This window comes from Psammomys obesus, unplaced genomic scaffold (assembly GCF_907164565.1).
Source record: "Psammomys obesus unplaced genomic scaffold, mPsaObe1.curated_primary_1811, whole genome shotgun sequence".
NCBI classification, from domain to species: domain Eukaryota; kingdom Metazoa; phylum Chordata; class Mammalia; order Rodentia; family Muridae; genus Psammomys; species Psammomys obesus.
The window spans coordinates 14,342,665-14,359,581 of record NW_026596088.1 but is presented as its reverse complement, the minus strand read 5'-3'; the positions used below and the strand labels follow the sequence as shown (position 1 = coordinate 14,359,581).

The 16,917-nt window shown below is 44.4% G+C and overlaps 2 protein-coding genes across 5 annotated transcripts in view; one reads left to right on the top strand and one right to left on the bottom strand.

Annotated features, from left to right (window-relative positions):
* Tead1 (TEA domain transcription factor 1) overlaps positions 1–16,917 on the top strand; it is a 226,140-nt gene that overhangs the window by 158,408 nt on the left and 50,815 nt on the right. For 3 of the 4 annotated variants that reach the window (XM_055627360.1, XM_055627362.1, XM_055627358.1), the window contains 2 exons: positions 954–1,018; positions 3,637–3,699. In XM_055627360.1, the coding sequence (XP_055483335.1) occupies positions 954–1,018; positions 3,637–3,699 (128 nt within the window). Of the gene's footprint in view, positions 1–953; positions 1,019–3,484; positions 3,548–3,636; positions 3,700–16,917 lie in introns of all 4 variants that reach the window. The other variant, XM_055627361.1, reaches the window with a different exon arrangement.
* LOC129691303 (E3 ubiquitin-protein ligase RNF138) lies at positions 9,941–10,726 on the bottom strand. Its single transcript, XM_055627363.1, has one exon. It carries the CDS (start codon positions 10,724–10,726, stop codon positions 9,983–9,985), a length of 744 nt encoding a protein of 247 aa, XP_055483338.1. The 3' UTR covers positions 9,941–9,982.

Genomic DNA, 16,917 nt, shown 5'->3' with positions numbered 1-16,917 from the left:
AGACTAACTATCCCCCCTCCCCGTGTGTGTGTGTGTGTGTGTGTGTGTGTCCATGTCTCCTTTTCCAACTCTAGTGCAAGCAAACAAGATCACACAGGCCTTTTTGTTTGTTTGTTTGATGATCTTTTTAAGCCATGGTTTCTCTGTGTAGACCTGGCTATCCTGGTCTATAGCCTGGGTCTGTAGACCAGGCTGGCCTTGAACTCAGAGATCCACCTGCCTCTTCCTCTGAGCTCTGAAATTAAAGGTGTGTGCCATCATGCCCAGCTATACTGGTATTTTCTTAAAAGATATATTTCATTCTTGGTACTGGATAAAATTTAAAGTTAATTGATCTCTATCTTAATTTTCCTAGTAAATATTTTTTTTCCAGACAGTTTTGCTATTTTCTGTCAGAAATAAACTGAAAAAGCCCCAGTTTAAAAAGAAGGCGAAAAAGAAAAAGTCGAGGTCTCATTTAGCCCAGGCTGGTCTGAAGTTTCTGATCTGCCTACCTTTACCTCTTAAGTGTTGGCATTACAGGTATGTAAAACCATGCTTGGTGTGTATGGTCTAGAGAGCTAGCCCAGGGCTGGACAAGCAAGCATTCCACCAGCTGTTGCGGTTCAAAATTGTTTTTCTTTTGGGATTTTTTTATTTTATGTATATGAGTGTTGTACCTGCATTCATATATATATGTATGTGCATGTGTGTATATATATGTATATGTACTGCGTGGGTGAGTGTCTGTGGAGACCCAAAGGAGGTGCCAGATCCTCTGGAACTGGGCTTACAGGTGGTTGTAAATCACTGCGTGGGTGCTGGACACTGAACCTGGGTCTCATGCAAGAGCAGCCATCATCTCTCCCACCTCTCCAATTCAAAATTCTTGAATCACATTTCTACTCTTAGGTTTGGGGGGCTTTATTTATTCTTAAGGAGCCCGCCTTATTGTAAATTCTTCTTTCTTGCAGGTAGAAATGAATTGATAGCCAGATACATCAAACTCAGGACAGGGAAGACAAGGACCAGGAAGCAGGTACAGTACCCGCCTGCAAGGTTTGCATGTCAGCGAATGGCCCGGAGACAGTGGGCTGCCTTGGCTGCTGTGCTTTGGCTCTAGGAGCCCTAGTCCCAGTGCCCTGTAAGGAGTCCACGGTGTAGGTGTCCTGCAGTGGCTTTTCCCCACTCTTCATCGTTTTTGTGGCCCAAGCCTCGTGTTACCTGCACCGTCATACACACACAGCAAAGTTCACTGCCAAGCCAATATCTGAACTTCCTTCCCCCTGCTGTGTTTCAATCCTGTCATTTTTTTTTTCTCACCTCCCTAATATTTGCCAGAGCTTCAGAAGGCTGCAGGTGCAGTTACCCTGGCAAGCCAAGAGATTTGGAGGTTCTGTGCATTTTAACATCCTGAAATGATTATGTAATTGTCATCTTTCAGTGAAGTCACTCCAGTGGCCTTTAGCAATGGCCTAAATACGACACTGAGCGATACACTTCCAGGGCACTGTGGCTTCTTTAGCAATGGCTTTTTGTCAGCCTCTGCTGCGACTGTAAAGCAGTTACAGTTTTTATATGCTGCAGACAGGAATGGGAATTCTCTGACTCGGGCCAGGGCTCTGCCTTCCCTGGTTCTTTTGAACACAAAGCAGCTGAGACCTCTGATGTGACGAAGTTCACAAATGGAATGGGTGTGAAACCAGCTTCTAAAAACAGAAAAGAGAAAGAAACGAAAACAAACAACCCATGTGATGGGCTGGTTGATACCAGAAAAACACTTATTTTTTTTTTTAATGTTAACCTATGTGGAAAGATTTGGCACAGAGCTCAGCAGCTGCGGTGGAGTGTACCTCTAGTCCCAGCTACTCGGGAGTCTGAAGCATCAGGACCTTTTCAGCCCAGGAGTTCAAGACCACTCGCAACATAGCGAGAGACCTCATCCCAGAATTAATTAAAGGGAGGTGAGGGGCAATAACGGAATCCTGAATGCAGCCAGCCCACTCTTGTCTCTTTAAGGCTGGGCAGCAGTAGGGTGCCCACCCCCCAATGGGGAGGGATCTTTTCTTTCTGGAGTGTGGGGCAGGGGCCCGGGCTGTCCCTCAGAAAGGTTGTCTGTGCTGGCCCCATGCTGAGTCAGCAGAAAGGGGTGGCCTCCTGCCAGCACAGGCAAGAGGGCCCTGTCTGCCCGGGATGCACCCAGCCATAGCCCTCATCAAGTCAGAGCATCAGACGTGATTCTGGGTGAAAATGAGTAACAGCAGGAGCCAGATGGAGGGGCGAAGAGGCTGGGGAGCCCCCGCTTCTCTGGAAACGGGAAGAAAGTGACTTACTGAAACTGCGAAGACAAATTTAACCACTAAAAGATCTTTGATAATCTGGAGTCCTGTTGTTAGAGTCACTGGAGAGTTAGAAATGAGGTAACTGCCCAAGCCCAAGTCTCTGAACTTGTCATGGGAAGTTCAGAATCTCCAGATGCAGACAACAGGCTCTCTCCTTCCATCTCAAGGGCTGAACTGGCGCATTGGCTAGAGAGCCCTAGTCACTTGCCCTGTATCCCCTTCACTGGGGTCTCTTCTAAATTTAATTAGTTCCCGCTGAAATAGATGCAGGCTTCCTAGCCCAGTGGAATCGCAGTGTGTCAGAAGCCTGCCTGGCCGTGTTTCCACAGTCCGCACCATCCTCAGGGAGCGGGCAGGACATAGTTGGCGACACCCCTCCAGTGTTGTTCAGCAAAGCTGAGTAGTTTTTCAGACCAGATTTTTAACTGGCTGGCTGGCTGTATTCACACATTTCTTTTTGTAATAATATGCAGATCCACTTGGCACCTAGTTGATTCCCAAAAGAGTGGAAGGATTAAAGAAATTTAAAGGGGGGGAAAAAGGCTCTGCTAACTGGGTCCCATTTCTCTTTGATACTTAATTTATGTGCCAGCATTTTTTTCTTTCTTTCTTTTTTTTTTTGACATTTGCCTCAGAATCTAGAATCCTCCAGGAGATCAGAATCCAGCTCACGGCCTCAGCTTTGATTGTGTAGAACATGCTAATTTTACGGACAGTCCTTTCTAAATTGGGGGGGGGGGGGTTTCTCTCCTGATGCAGAGAAGCTGTAAACATTTTCATTTACCTCTCCCTCCGCCTTTTAAATAAAGCACCCCCACCCCCACCCCGTCTCGTGGCTCTCCAAATGAGGCTTCCCCCAGCACCCACCTGTGGTCTTTCCAGGGGGGTGGGGGAACGTGGAGGCGAGCCTGCCCAAACTTCGGCGGCAAGTGACTGTCCGGAGAGCTTCAGAGCTGTGCTGGGGGCTTGGTGTCTGGCCGGGACTGTCTGTTCCTAACCGCAGAGCTTCGTTGAGATGCAAATAACCTCCCCCACCCCACCCCTCCCGAGGAATAGCGATTTTATATTTGATTTCCTTTTTTGTTTGTTTTTTGTTTTTTTTGTTTTTTTCTCGTTTTGTTCTCCCCCTTCTCCCCCCTTCCGCATAAACCCGAAAAATGTAGGTGTCTAGTCATATACAGGTCTTAGCAAGAAAGAAAGTTCGAGAAATTCAAGCCGCCATTAAGGTACGTCTGGCTTGCCCAGTTGTAGGGGGCTTTTCATCTCCATGGTTACAGGCTTTTCCTTTGTTTTCCTCCCTTCCCCTACCCTGCAGGTGTCTAGTCACATTCAGGTTCTTGCCAGAAGGAAATCTCGTGATTTTCATTCCAAGCTAAAGGTATGCGCTTTTCTGCTTTTTGGCTCGTGGTTGCTACGCACCTCACTTCCTGTTTTCCATGGTGACTGGTGAATGCCTGGTGCCGGGATTCTCGTAACCTAGCTTCCTAGCATGTGAGGGCTGTTTACATTTCTTTGTGTCTAATCTCTCTGTTTCTGAACTGGCCTCACATTAAACTCTGTGTGTGTGAGTGTGTGTGCGAGTTCCCAGTAACCACGCAATCGCAGCAGAGAGCTGATCTTGATAACTTCAGCACAGAAACACGATTAAAAGAAACAAAAAACCTAACAGAATAAAAATCTTCTAATAGCCGTCTGTAGCACTGAGCTATCAATTTGCACCCTGAGAAACAGTTGATGGTTAGTACACTTAAAAAAAAAAAAAAAAGAAATGAAAAATCATGTCTAGAGCTTATGTGAAATGACTTTTTAAATAGACGTAGCAATGATTCTAATTTGTGTGTTTGATGTGTTTTTAAAAATATTAAAGGGCTGGAGAGATGGCTCAGTGGTTAAGAAAAACCCTGGTTCAATTCCCAGCATCTTCATGGGAGTTCACAACTGTAACTTCAATTCCAGGGGATCCAGTGCTGTTTCCAGCCTCTGCTAGCAAAACACACACACACACACACACACACACACACACACACACACACACACACACATATATATATATATACACACAATAAATAATAATAATGATAATTTAAGAAAATACATTGTCTCCTTCATCTCATGTCTTCCACGCTGCTGTTTTTTTAATGGCTTTCTTTAGTAGAAAAGTCTAAACCAGGCGTGGTCGCTTATACCTGTGATCTCAGCAGGAAGGAGGCAGAGCCAGGGAGGATTGCTACAAATCATAATGAGATAACACCTCAAAAATACAGAAGAGAGAGAGATAAAAGAAATCTGCAGATATGGCCATAGGCAAAAAACAAAACAAAACAAAAAAAAAAAAAACTACAACAACAACAAAAAACCCCGATGGGTCTTGGAGATAACAATTCTCTCCCCAGGTTTATCTAGAGCATTTTTATATGTGCCTCCTTTATAACCAACTGCCATCCACGGTAATAAATAAATACTTAAAAATTAAGACAGTGATAATTTTTAATTCTTTTCCTGCTCTGGTTTATAGTAGAGTGTGCAAGACCCTTCCTTCTTTCAAGTGCAGTAGTCCAGAGGCCTCTTGGAAGATGTTTAGTTCATAGTAAAAATTAATTTAGGATCATGTTGTTGCTGTCCTCGTGTGTCTTTCCTCCACCCACTTGTTAGGTTTGTGGTTTCGTTCCACAACAAAACAGTGTCATTTCATAGTGTCATACAACATAGTGAGCTATGTCGGAACATAGTGCTGGCCCCTCCCCCAAGCCCTTCAACTTTAAAAATGCAAACCAGGCTGACCGGCCGAGGACTAGGCAGGAAGGAACTTAGGTTGTGCGCTCTGCAGTGGGCAGCATGCTTGCTAGCTCGCACGTGTGGCTGATGGTGGCTGGCTTTGAGCTGCGCTGGCTGAGCAGTTGAAAGGCTAAAGGAACTTTCTAGATTCTGCTTTTTAACCAAAGATGCCGAACTCTCTATGTATGTAACTTCCCTGGTGCTTGCTCAAGTTCTTACTCTGATTCTAGTTTCTCTAGGCTAATGAATTAATGATGTACAAAGAAGTTTACAGATACCAATTTTGTGTTTCCATCTGTGATGTTACAAACTCTCTCCACTGTGTGTGTGTTCCCTGTAGGTTCATGGGGTGGGGGTGAAGGTACTGGGGTGGAGGGGGAGGCTGAACAGAAACCTCTGAAGGTGATAAAAATCTATCTGGCTCAGAAGGGGTCCCCTTGAGGTACAAGAACTCGGAGATTTTCAACTTAGTCAAAGGTGTCACAGTACTATACATACACCTGTGTAGACACACATAGTTGTTTATATGTTTGTTCTTAACGAATTAAAAAGATTGCTTCCTCCCCACTTTCACCCCACTCTTGGGGGCCAGGCACAAGGAGCAGGTGTTGGGCACAGGCTGTATAATGGCAACTGGCTCTGCATTTGAGCCCCAGAAGCACAGTTGCCTTCTAGCGGCTTCTTTCATTCTTTCTTCCACACTACCCCTGCAGAGACGGAGTCCTGTCTCTCTCTCTCCACCAGCTAATACCTATCAAATGTTCCAGGTGTGAAACTCATCAGTGTGCTCTTGACAGCTGGCCCCCTGTCTCAGAACTAGCTGTGTAAATGGGACTCAGATAGAGGGCACTATTGGCTATTTGCAGAAAGATTTGGTATGGAAGGAGCTCTATAACCACATGCCTGAAGAATGGCCTCTAGAGTCTGGAATTTCAAGGACAGGTGTTTAATTCTGATGCAGAGCCTCTGTGTTCTCTCATTGAAGCTCACAAGTTATGGGTTCACTGTTCTGATTTCAAGAAAAAATATGGAAGAAATTATGGTTCCATGGGTCAAGTTGATAATTTGACTGAAGCTGCTCATGATTTGAACTCAGCTCTTTCTGAATCCTAAACCAGCAGAAGGCTTCATGTCAGCATATTGTAGAGAATTGGCTGCTCCTCCACCAGACACACAGTGCTTCCATTAAATAGCCTTGCATCAGTGAGTTTGTGGCTAATATATGAAGATGATTTGTGGTGGACAGTGGTGGTCACTGGTAACTTAGTTGGATGGTACTACCTTGTCCCTGCTCTTGGGGTCTCAGGACAGTCAGGGACGGCTGAGTGGTATATCTGCTTGGCAGTCATGCATGTTTGTAGATTTTACAGGAGGTAGTGGTCTCAGAATCCTGTCTCAGCTATCTCTGCTGGGCTCTGGTTTCTAGCAGCACATTGGGGAGACACCGTGATGGTTTCTTCACCGAGTTCATCATGGGGACAGACTGATTGCCCTACTCAAACACCCACAATAACTGAGATAAACTCACTACACAATTTGAAGTCATCTTGAAAATGACACAAATGGCTTCTGGGTGTGCAGTGGGGGTGGCAGGAGGTGGCCAGGATTACACGAGATGTTGTGTTTGCCTTGAGAAAGATGTAGGAGGCTTGTTGGAGAAGGTAACTGACGACTTGGCCACTACTGGTCTGTTCTCACTGTCTAGTCATCATGTCTCCGTATATCCAGATATCAAGGTGGGGTGCCCAGGGGTGGGGCAGGTGGATGCGTGGGGGTAAGAGGTTATCCATCTGTGCACCTCCCGTGAATACTAAGACCAAGGTCTCATTTCTTTGTCTTCTCAGCCATCTATACAACTAGGTCCATGCTGGGTACAGTTTCCCATAAGCCCATTTGCTTTAAAATTGTGTGTGTGGGGTGGGGTGGGGGCACAGAGAACAGCTGTCAGGCATCTAGTCTCTCCTTCTAGCAATATGGGTCTCTTGTCAGGCAATCATCTTTGCCCACGGGACCCACCTCTCCATCCCAAGCATTACTGCCTCTTCTTTTTCAGAACAGGATGTGAGAGAATTCTTTAGGATGCTGGTTTTCCAGCAACCCTCTTGTTGGCTGTAGAAAAAAACACCATGAACAAAGGCAACTTGGGGAGAGAAGGGTTTGTTTTATCTTACAGTTCTTAGGTCATGCTTCATCACTGATGAAACTCAGGGCAGGAACTGAGAGGCAAGAACTGCAGAGCCACGGAAGACCACTGCCTTCCTGCTTGCTCAGCCTGCTTTCTCATATAACCCAGGACCTCCTGGCCAGGAGTGAGTGGCAGCACTCCTAGTGGGCTAGTGCCTCCCACATCAACCGTTGGTCAAGAAAATGCCCCTATAGTTCCTTTAAAAAACAAACAAACAAACAAACAAAACCTTTATTTTATGTGCATTGGTGTGAGGGTGGCAGACCTGGAGTTACAGACAGTTGTGAGCTGCCATGTGGGTGCTGGGAATTGAACTCGGGTTCTTGTACTTCATGGCAGTTGCTTCACGCACAGTCATCTTCCTTGCCCATTTAAAAAGCAGCAAAACTCATGTTTCAAGCTGAAAAATTGTCCTGAAACTGAGATATGAAATTGTAAAAGTGGATCTGAGTGACGCCCGCCCTCTCAGCTCCTGAGCTCTACTTTGTGCTTTGGCTGTCCTGTGGGCTGAATTTGGAGAAACCACCATCCCTGCCTCAAGCAGAAGGCCAAGGGAGGCACTCACTCCAAGGCTGATTTTCAACCTCAGTGTCCCACTCAGAGTGCTGATCCTTGTGCAGAGGACTCAAAGAGGTGACATTCTCAATGAGTAGTCCCGCTGAGGTCACTCTTGAAAACGTTAGTGTAAGTTCTAAAGGTCAGCCACTGCTCCTGCCTGCTTCTCAGAGTCATACCCCCAGGTATGCAGTCTGTTTTCATCTCAACAGGCAGGAGAAGGTTCTGGTGAACTCTAAAAGCTGGGAGGTGAATGCTTTCCTCAGCCTCTGGGCTTTCTTCAGACCTGGTGCACCCCAGGCCTGAGCTTGCAGAGCTGGCATTCTGAAAACACTAAAGATGTGCTAATTCCCTTGTTGGTTTCCCACAGCCAGGACTCTGCAGTAGACAGGAAACAGGGCCCAGAAAAGACTGTCTGACCCAAGAGTGGGACGTTGAAGAAAGCTCTGTGGAGGGGTACAGTTAGAACTGATTATAAAGGAACTTGTTAAGGTTTCCTGTAGGTAGGGTTTCTGGATTACCCTAAAGAGTACCATTCAGGTTGTCCCTGGGCAATGCTTGGAGCAGCCCTGTGTCATCTAACCGAAGATGGAGTCTTTGCCCAGCGTGCTAGGGAGCACTCAGAGATTGTTCACTAGGCCCTTTGGAAAGACCTAATAGTGTGTTTATAAAAGAGACCAAGCTAGAGGTCCAGAAGAGAGAATTATGTATGAAAGTTCTGTTCGTAAGCCTATAAATTACATGATAGAACTTTTTGCACGTCCAAAATTAACATTTTTATTAAATCAAGTTAAAAAATGTTCATTGTAGAAAAGTCAACAATGGTATTAAGAAAATTAAAATATACCTTTTTTATAATATATGTATGTATTACCAGCAAACTACTTCAGAGATTTTCTTTTGTGTTTAGTTATTTTAAAGAAAGCATTACAGTGTATGTTAGCATGGACTGTCAGGAATTCGCTCTTCACCCTTTCCTCTGTGGCTTGGCTGCCTCTACAATACTTTATACCAAAGATTAAGAACAAACTTGGTTTTGACTAAAAGGTAGTGAAACAGTAGCTGGTAAAATCTCTCTCACTACATCACCTATGCATTTTTATCAAGAATAGCAAATGAGCACCATGTAACAAATTGTTCAGGTGTAATAACAGCCAGCTGTACCACTTAGTGCTTGGATTACTGTTTTAAAAATTTGGTAACATACAAAATTTTAATTAAACAAATGAGATAAATACTTCAATCCTATATTGCTTGTCCATTATTAAAACTCTTAATAGAAATTCTATACATAACCTGACAAACTCTAGGCAAAGATATATATGTGTATATATACATGCAAAAGTGTATGTACATATCCACATACATCTTCAACTTTGGATTTTTAAAAAACTAAGTATAATATATCATCACTGACTGAAAAGTTTCATCAGCTAGTGAGAAATGCTGACTACAAAGAATTGTCGTACAACTTATTTTAGGCTTACAAATTACTCAAGCTAGAGATTGAAATAAACTAACCACCAAAGAAAACTTTTTTCTTCTCTTGATATGCTCTAATAGCAAAAGAAGAACACTTGTACAATATGCTTTCAAAGTCAATATTATTAAAGAAATCTCACTAATCTTCAAAAATACTAAACATTATATAAATAAATTTTTCTTATTGTTGAATTCCTCAGCTAGAATCTATACTTTACAAAATCCCCTTGGATGATCGCACTTAGCACTTCAAGTTTCCATTCTGCAGCTCTGACAAATGGCTCAGGTTTATTAGTTTTACAGGCGTCACATCTTTCAGAATTTGCTACTGTCATCTCTGTACTAAAGTAAATAGTAAGAACTGCATCAAATATCAAAAACAACTTAATGGAACATTCAGAATATGTAATACAAGAAAGAAAAGACAACAGAGATTCCGTTTTTACCACACAGGTGAAATACAACCTTTCCATGCTGTTAATATAATTGTCTAGAGAATGGAGTTAGGGTGGCCCACCTTTATTTTCAATTAAAAACCTAATACAGTAGACTGAATTATTATTTTATTAATATGCACAGAAAATTACTGAAACGGTGACTTCATGTTGTCTTCTCCTTAAAGATGGCACTTGTAGGTACAAAGATGCAGAGATGTCTATACACATCAGATGTTTACTTGAAAAGACTCTTCCACAGCAGTTTGATATTGGGTTTCTTCATCTAGCTGAATATTCACAAATTCTCCATAATCAAACTGATGTCTTTGATTTAGATGACTAACGAAATTTCTAGTAATCTGGCTAGGATCTCCCCAAGGAAGAGACACACAAATAGGACATGTCACAGGAACTATCTGAAATAGGTGGTTACTATTACAGTGATCCAATGAACGCTGTCTGGTGAAATTTGATTCTTGACATAAGGGACACTTAAAGGTGGGATGCCCAGAAGAACTTGTATTCTCTTGATAAGCTTCTGTGTTATCAGATGTAGATGTTTCACACCTATTACTGTTCCTTACTGAATCTTGAGAAATCTTGTCTGCAAAGTTTTGAATGCCAGAAGAAACACCATATTCATCCTGATACTTTTTACAAGATTTGTAATGATGTCTCATGCGATAGAATTTAATCTTTTTTGAACAGCATCTGCAGCTACCAGAAAACTTCCTCATGATATTTTCAAGATCTAAGGCCCATTCCGGACATGCTCTTTCTCTTCTAGTCACACTTCCACGACATAGGGGACAATGTATTCCACTTTCTCTCATTGCAGTCAGGAAACATTTTCTACAGAAAACATGCTGGCAGGCCTCGGTCTGCACCGGTGTCTTGAGCACCTCCTGACACACAGGGCAGTAAAAGTCATCTTCCGTGTAGGATGTGGCCGCCGAGAGCTCCTCGGACATGGCGAGGGGTGGGCAGGAAAGGCGGCGGCGCCAGCAGGGGCCGAGGTGGCGGTGGCGGTCCGGGGCCCTACGCCCTGAGAGAGCCCTGATGGGGGAGGGCTCTAAACAAGATTTAAAAAAAAAAAAAGATTTATTTGTATATTTTATGTATATGAGAGTTTTGTCTGCATATATGTCTCTACACCAGAAGACAGCATTGGGTTCCTCATAGAGAGTTTGAGCCACCATATGAGTGCTGGATATTGAGTAGCCAGTGCTCCTCGCTACTGAGCCATCTCCAGCCCCCTAAACCAGATTTCCAGTAACACATTTAAAATATACCTTGTTAAGAGGTGGGGAATGGTTGAGTCAGTGAGGTGCTTACCAAGCAAATGGCAGGACCTGAGGTTAGATCCTCAGTACCCTGGGGGAAAACTGGGCATAGGGGCATGTGTCCATAATCCTTGTGCCTGGGAGGTTGTCCCTCAAGATCCCTTAAGCGTACTCTGGGCAGCCAGCATGTCTCAGAGCAAGAAGGTGGAGAGTGAGAGAGGAAGGCACATGTGTGGAGGGACGGGACCGGATGGGATGGGACAGGACTAGGAGGGGACTGGGACACATAAACTGGGACACCAAACTGACACCAAGACTGACTCTAAGTTTCTTTGGTTTGTTTTTATTTTGGTGTTTTGTTTTGTTTGAGACAGGGTTTCTCTGTGTGTAACCCTGGATGTCCTTGAACTCACAGTGATTTCCCTGCCTCTGCTTCCTGAGTGATGGGATTAAAGGTGTATGCCACCACACCCACGCACCTTGACCCTGTGCTTCTTAAAAGCTGGGAGCATACATCAAAATTAACTATGAAGTTTTATTTAAGTGTATAAAAGTCAGTACACAGTCAAGTATACTTGCTCACACCTGTAATCACAGCATTGGGAAGTGGGAGGATTGAATTTAAAGTCAGTCTCTTAGGCCACCCATAGCTGCATCTCAGAAAACAAAACACAATCTTCAGGTGTCTGTGCTCCAGAGGTGGCTTTTGTTTTTTAAACAAAATGTGTAAGAGGAAAAACATTGTTCTATACTTTTTCTAATTTCCTCCAACCTCTCTTTTCCCTAATTAAATTCAGTTCCACTTCTGTTACCCCCAAGTCTTTCCTTTGTCACTTAGAGAAAATAAACCAAGTGGAAACCTTGTCTCTCTCTTACCCCAAAGTTGTATTCAGATGGTTGCACCAGAAGTTCTTGCTGTTGTCCTTGACACCAGCACAAGGCAAGGTGAAGACAGACTTGGTCACTTGGGATGCCCCAACATGCAGGCCATGATCATGTGTGAGAGATAGGTTGGGATATAGCTCAGTGGCCTAAGGCTTACCTGCTGTGGTTGGATCCCTAACATTGTAAAAAGGAGAAATGTGGAATTACACCAAGAAGTGGTGCATTGGAGCAGGGAGATGGTGTTGGCCACTTCCAGTAGACACTCAGGAAGAGCCCAGGAAGGTTGAGAAAAGAATGAAAGGCATCTGTGGCCAGAGTACCAAGATAGTGGAAATTCACACAAGGATTTATCTTATCTTGATCAAAGTGCCTAAGAAAAAAGCAAAAGTGCTTCCTCCAGGCCTCTGGGAGCTTATCTTCAAGAGAGGATGCCTTTCCTGCCAGGACAGAGCCCTTCTGACCTATGCTTCTTCTGGGAGTGTTTTAGATGACCCTCAGCTCTCCTGATACAGTCAGCAAAGCAGAAGATAGCCCCACACCGTGCCATAGGCACGTGGCCTCCAGGTCTGTGGCATAGGTGGATCGGAGTTCACAGATGCCAACTTGGAGCTGGCTGTGTGATTTTGTCACACAGAGCACCCATTCTGCTTTCATTTATTGCATTGATACCTTAGTCCCCTGCAGTTTAGAATCTTACCAAAATCTCAGGTTGGGTTGAGAGAGATCTGAGGAACAGCTTGCAACAATTGAAGTTCTTTGTTGCTCTGAAATGTTTTCTCCATGAATATATCAACATTAGCTCTTCCTGAATCTCTACCGATTGAGACCCAGCCTGGCATGGAAAAAGACTACAACTGAATTTTCTATGTTTTCTACCTTTGCCTTTTCTATGTGGAGTTTCTACACAGAGATTCCTGCTCTGAGTCTCTTTTGTCATCCAAGATGTCCAGAACTATCGTGGCAGAGACCATGGGACCCATACCTGGCTCTGCAGATGGCATACCACTGCCATCTTCCTTGTGGGAGTTGGATGGAGCCATGTTTGTGTTCAGATGGTTGTACAAGCATGAGAAAATAGGAAGAGGAAATGAGGTCATTGCTCTGTCCTCACCTTGGCAGGATGTCTTGGGCAGAAGATTTGTTCGTGTCTGGCCAGGATGCACAATGAAGAAAAGCTAATAGTGCTTCATCCCAGTGGAGCAGAAGAGGCATGTGTCTCTGATCCATCCAGTGATTGACTAAATTATAAGCTACAGGAACTCTCCTGGGGCCATACTTTTTTCATTTTTGCCCTGGGGCCCTCTGTCACACAGACCTTCTTCCTTCCTTTCTTCCTTCCTCCCTCCCTCCTTCCCTTCCTTCCTTCCTTCCTTCTTTCTTTCCTCCCTTTCTTCTTCCCTCCCTGCCTTGCAAGCCAGAGGAAGGCACCAGTTATCATTATAGATGGTTGTGAGCTGCCATTTGCAGACCTTTCTTTCTAGTCAGTCATTCCTTCCATTTAGCAGAGAGCTTAAAATTGAAATCATTACTTTTATTCTTCCAAGTTCAAGAACTTCATGGGGCATTGCTCAAGTGCACTCTGCTGCATCCAGTTGGGGTTATAACTAAGGCACACCCCAGGGCAGACACACTGCATTCACTCCCTGTGGTCCCCTGGGCCACACGTGAGGAGTGGGACCTGAACAGAGCGCTAGGTCCCAAGCCTTGAAGGGAACCTGCATCCTCCCGGCCTTGCCTTCGGTTTGGGAAACCATGCCAGCTTTTTCTCAGTTCCAGTCTTCAGGTTCTTTTGCCATCATGACATTAGTCCTTTGATGCCATAGGTACTTGAGCTGATGTGGGAAGGAATTAGAGTCTCAGCACCAGTAATGTGGCAATGCAGGACAGACTCTGTGAGCCCAACACTGCATTTGCTTACCTTTCTCCTCTGAGCCAGCCCTGGAAGATATTTTGCTTTCTAAACGAAGCAGCTCTGTTCTGTGTGCTCATACTTGAATTGAGAAATCTCTTGCTAAGCAGCCTTCCAAGGTCGGTCTGTCAGAGACCACTCTAGAGTAAAGTTGGTAACCAGGATTGTGCAGGTAAGACCCGAGCTCCTGAGTAGCAGGTCACAACAGGGGAAGCATGAATAGTGGGCCCGTGGGCCGCCATCTTGTCCGAGCGGTGCTGCCTTTGTCCCTGCTTTAGTAAAGAGGCAGTGAGGGCTCACAAAGGCTTTGTGATCTGTCTGGGGTTACAGATCTCACCCTGATCTTCAGCATGTTGGGTGCCAAAGCCCAAGTTTCTTGCAGAGCGACTCATGAGGGTTTCTGTCCCTGACTCACGGTTTTGCACATAGGCACATTGCACAAAGGCAGCTGGTCTTTCTGAGTTTGAAGGAAATGGCAAAGACGAGCAGTGGGAGCTAGCTCTCACTCTAGAACTCAGCTGCCAGCTCCCAGACAACAGGGCACTAATCAGGAACATATCTTTTCCTCAGCACCTAGCCCCAGACTGAGCTGGCCACATTCTCCATTCCTAGGACAGTCTCAAGGCTCACTTACCCAGCTCCTCATCTGCAGTTCTTTGTGAAGCCAGAGGCCCACATTAGAAAGAAAGGGACTGCCGTGGACAATGACACAGTGCTAAACATAGCTCTGTACATTGGAAAATGAACAATGTGTAAAAGCCTTGAAAAATTTTTTTCTTTGATGTGAATGGAGCCTTCGGCATTTTGAGATACAATACGATGAATTAATTGCTACTCATTAGGCAGCAAGTCAGGCCAGCTCTGAATGTGCCTTCCCTCCTCCACAGTGGCTGTGGCCTGACCAGAATTGCCCCTTTTGTATTTGCTCCCGCCTTCTGCAATGATAAGCAAATTAGAGATCATGGCTAGAAAACATTCAAGTGCCCCATCCTTTCCCAAGACCACCTTATGTTTTTGTGATGTTTATCTGCTCAAGGGTCACGGCTAATCATTGCAGAGGTCACGGGAATCCACACTATGCTTGATTAGAAACAACATCGTAAAAGTAATTCTGAGGCACATATTCTGTGGGTTGTTTTTTTTTTTTTTTTTTTTTCCAAGCAAATTGCTGTTTTCCCTCCCCTGCGTTATAATTTTATGTTACTGGGGAAAATATGTTTTTTTGCAGGAAAGCATTTAATAGCTCACGATGCCTTTTTACTCCTTGGTTTCTGTGACTTTATATATGGCTTTTTCCTGCAGTGTTGCTAATATTCCCGTCTGAAGTTCTGAGATGGTAGTTTCTGAATAAGTGTGTTATATGGTTTGTGTATACATACTGTGTATATTCTATATATTAGAACTTTACAGGTTATATATGCTTTATGTAGTATGCTGTGACACACTGCATATCCAAGCATGTGTTCTCTTTATGTTTATTACCCTCAAAGTTTGTCTGTGGATTACATCTAGAGACAGTGAGATCATTTGCAAACCAACTGAGTGCTGGCACAGCAGTGAGAAAGGAGGAAAAGACCCATGTGACAGCCAGAGGCTGGTTCATACAGTTTCCTGGACCTCCTCAGCCACGTTCATTCACATTGCTACCTTCCCATCATGTATATTACATACATGTATTTGCCTAACATCCATTTTTATCAAAGAGGAGAGGCAGTCAGCAGAACAGAGCCCGGCTTCATGAAATATGAAGGCCTGTTTACTTACTAACAGTTTGCAAAAAGTGTGACTCAGCATGCTGAACTGAGCAGGGGCAATGAGACAGTTGACTGTGTATGGTATAAATTGAATGGTGAGGGGAAAAGGGAAGATAATGAGGACACTTACCTCTAGCTGGGACTTTACCAGCATCTTTGGCTCATGTTTGCTACTGTTTGGGACTTTAAAAACAGGTCATGGGCTCAGGATAAGCAGGGAGGGTGAGACTGACTGAAAGGAGTTGAGGGGGGGCTGCAATAGGGATATACAATGAATAAATTGTAAAAACAACAACAACAACAAAAATGAACAGGGAACAGGAACTTGTCCCAGGTTTTCCCCGAGACTTTTTTTTCCCCTGTGTTCCTATACATACACACTCTCACACACACAGTGTTTCCTGGGGTCTAAGTCAGGCAGCGTATAACTCAATATTGACTTTCTACAGTGTTTCAAGATAAACCAGTTGGCTCATCCTTTGTAAATCTCATCCTCAGCTCAGAAGCATCGAGAAGTTTAAATACATCTTAGAGATAAATTAACTTGGTGTGTGAGTGTAGCTTGCATTTCTTACAAGCACTGAGACTTACTGGGCCCATCAACCCTTTCTCTTTTGTATGAGGGTGAGAGGAACCAACAGATAAAAGGCCAGGATATTATCCTGTAGTGACACAGGTAGGCAATTTACCCAGCCAGGTTTGACACTTAGGGTGATAATTCTTCTAGAGCCAGTCACGTGTCTCTGGGCTGCAGATGACAGCTGAGAGAGAGCATCTTTCTCAGCTCACATCTCAGGGTGAGAGGGTCTGCAGCCAGGCTCTCCCCCTAATTTCCATGGAGCACCGTCAGGCTTATTACCTGTCTCCAGGGTTACTTTAGATTTTATACACCCCCGAAGCTACCACACACAGCATAACCCTTTTCATTTTCACGTGTACATTGTAGATGAAGGGCCACTGCTCTGAAATTCAATGACTAGAGTATCTGCTGCAAAAGCTAGGAATCATGAGTGTAGCCGTTTCAGTCCATTTACAGAAAATTGCCCATTCTCAGGCAGGTGGGTCAAGTGCAGGGGCCACTGCTTGAGATAACATTATGTCCCACACTTGGCTTCCTCTCTGTCAGGACAGGCAGCTAAGAGGTGTCCAGATTTGAACAAACCAGCTAGTTGCCTCTGGTCATTAGTTCACTGGCCTTAGGGATTATGATTTGCTGGTCATAATGGAATTCCCCAGCCACCTTCATCCTGACAGATAGACACTTTTATAGTGGAACAGGAAGGGTGTAGGAGATCAAGGTGAAATCCTTCCCAAGTGAAGAAAGTCAAAGG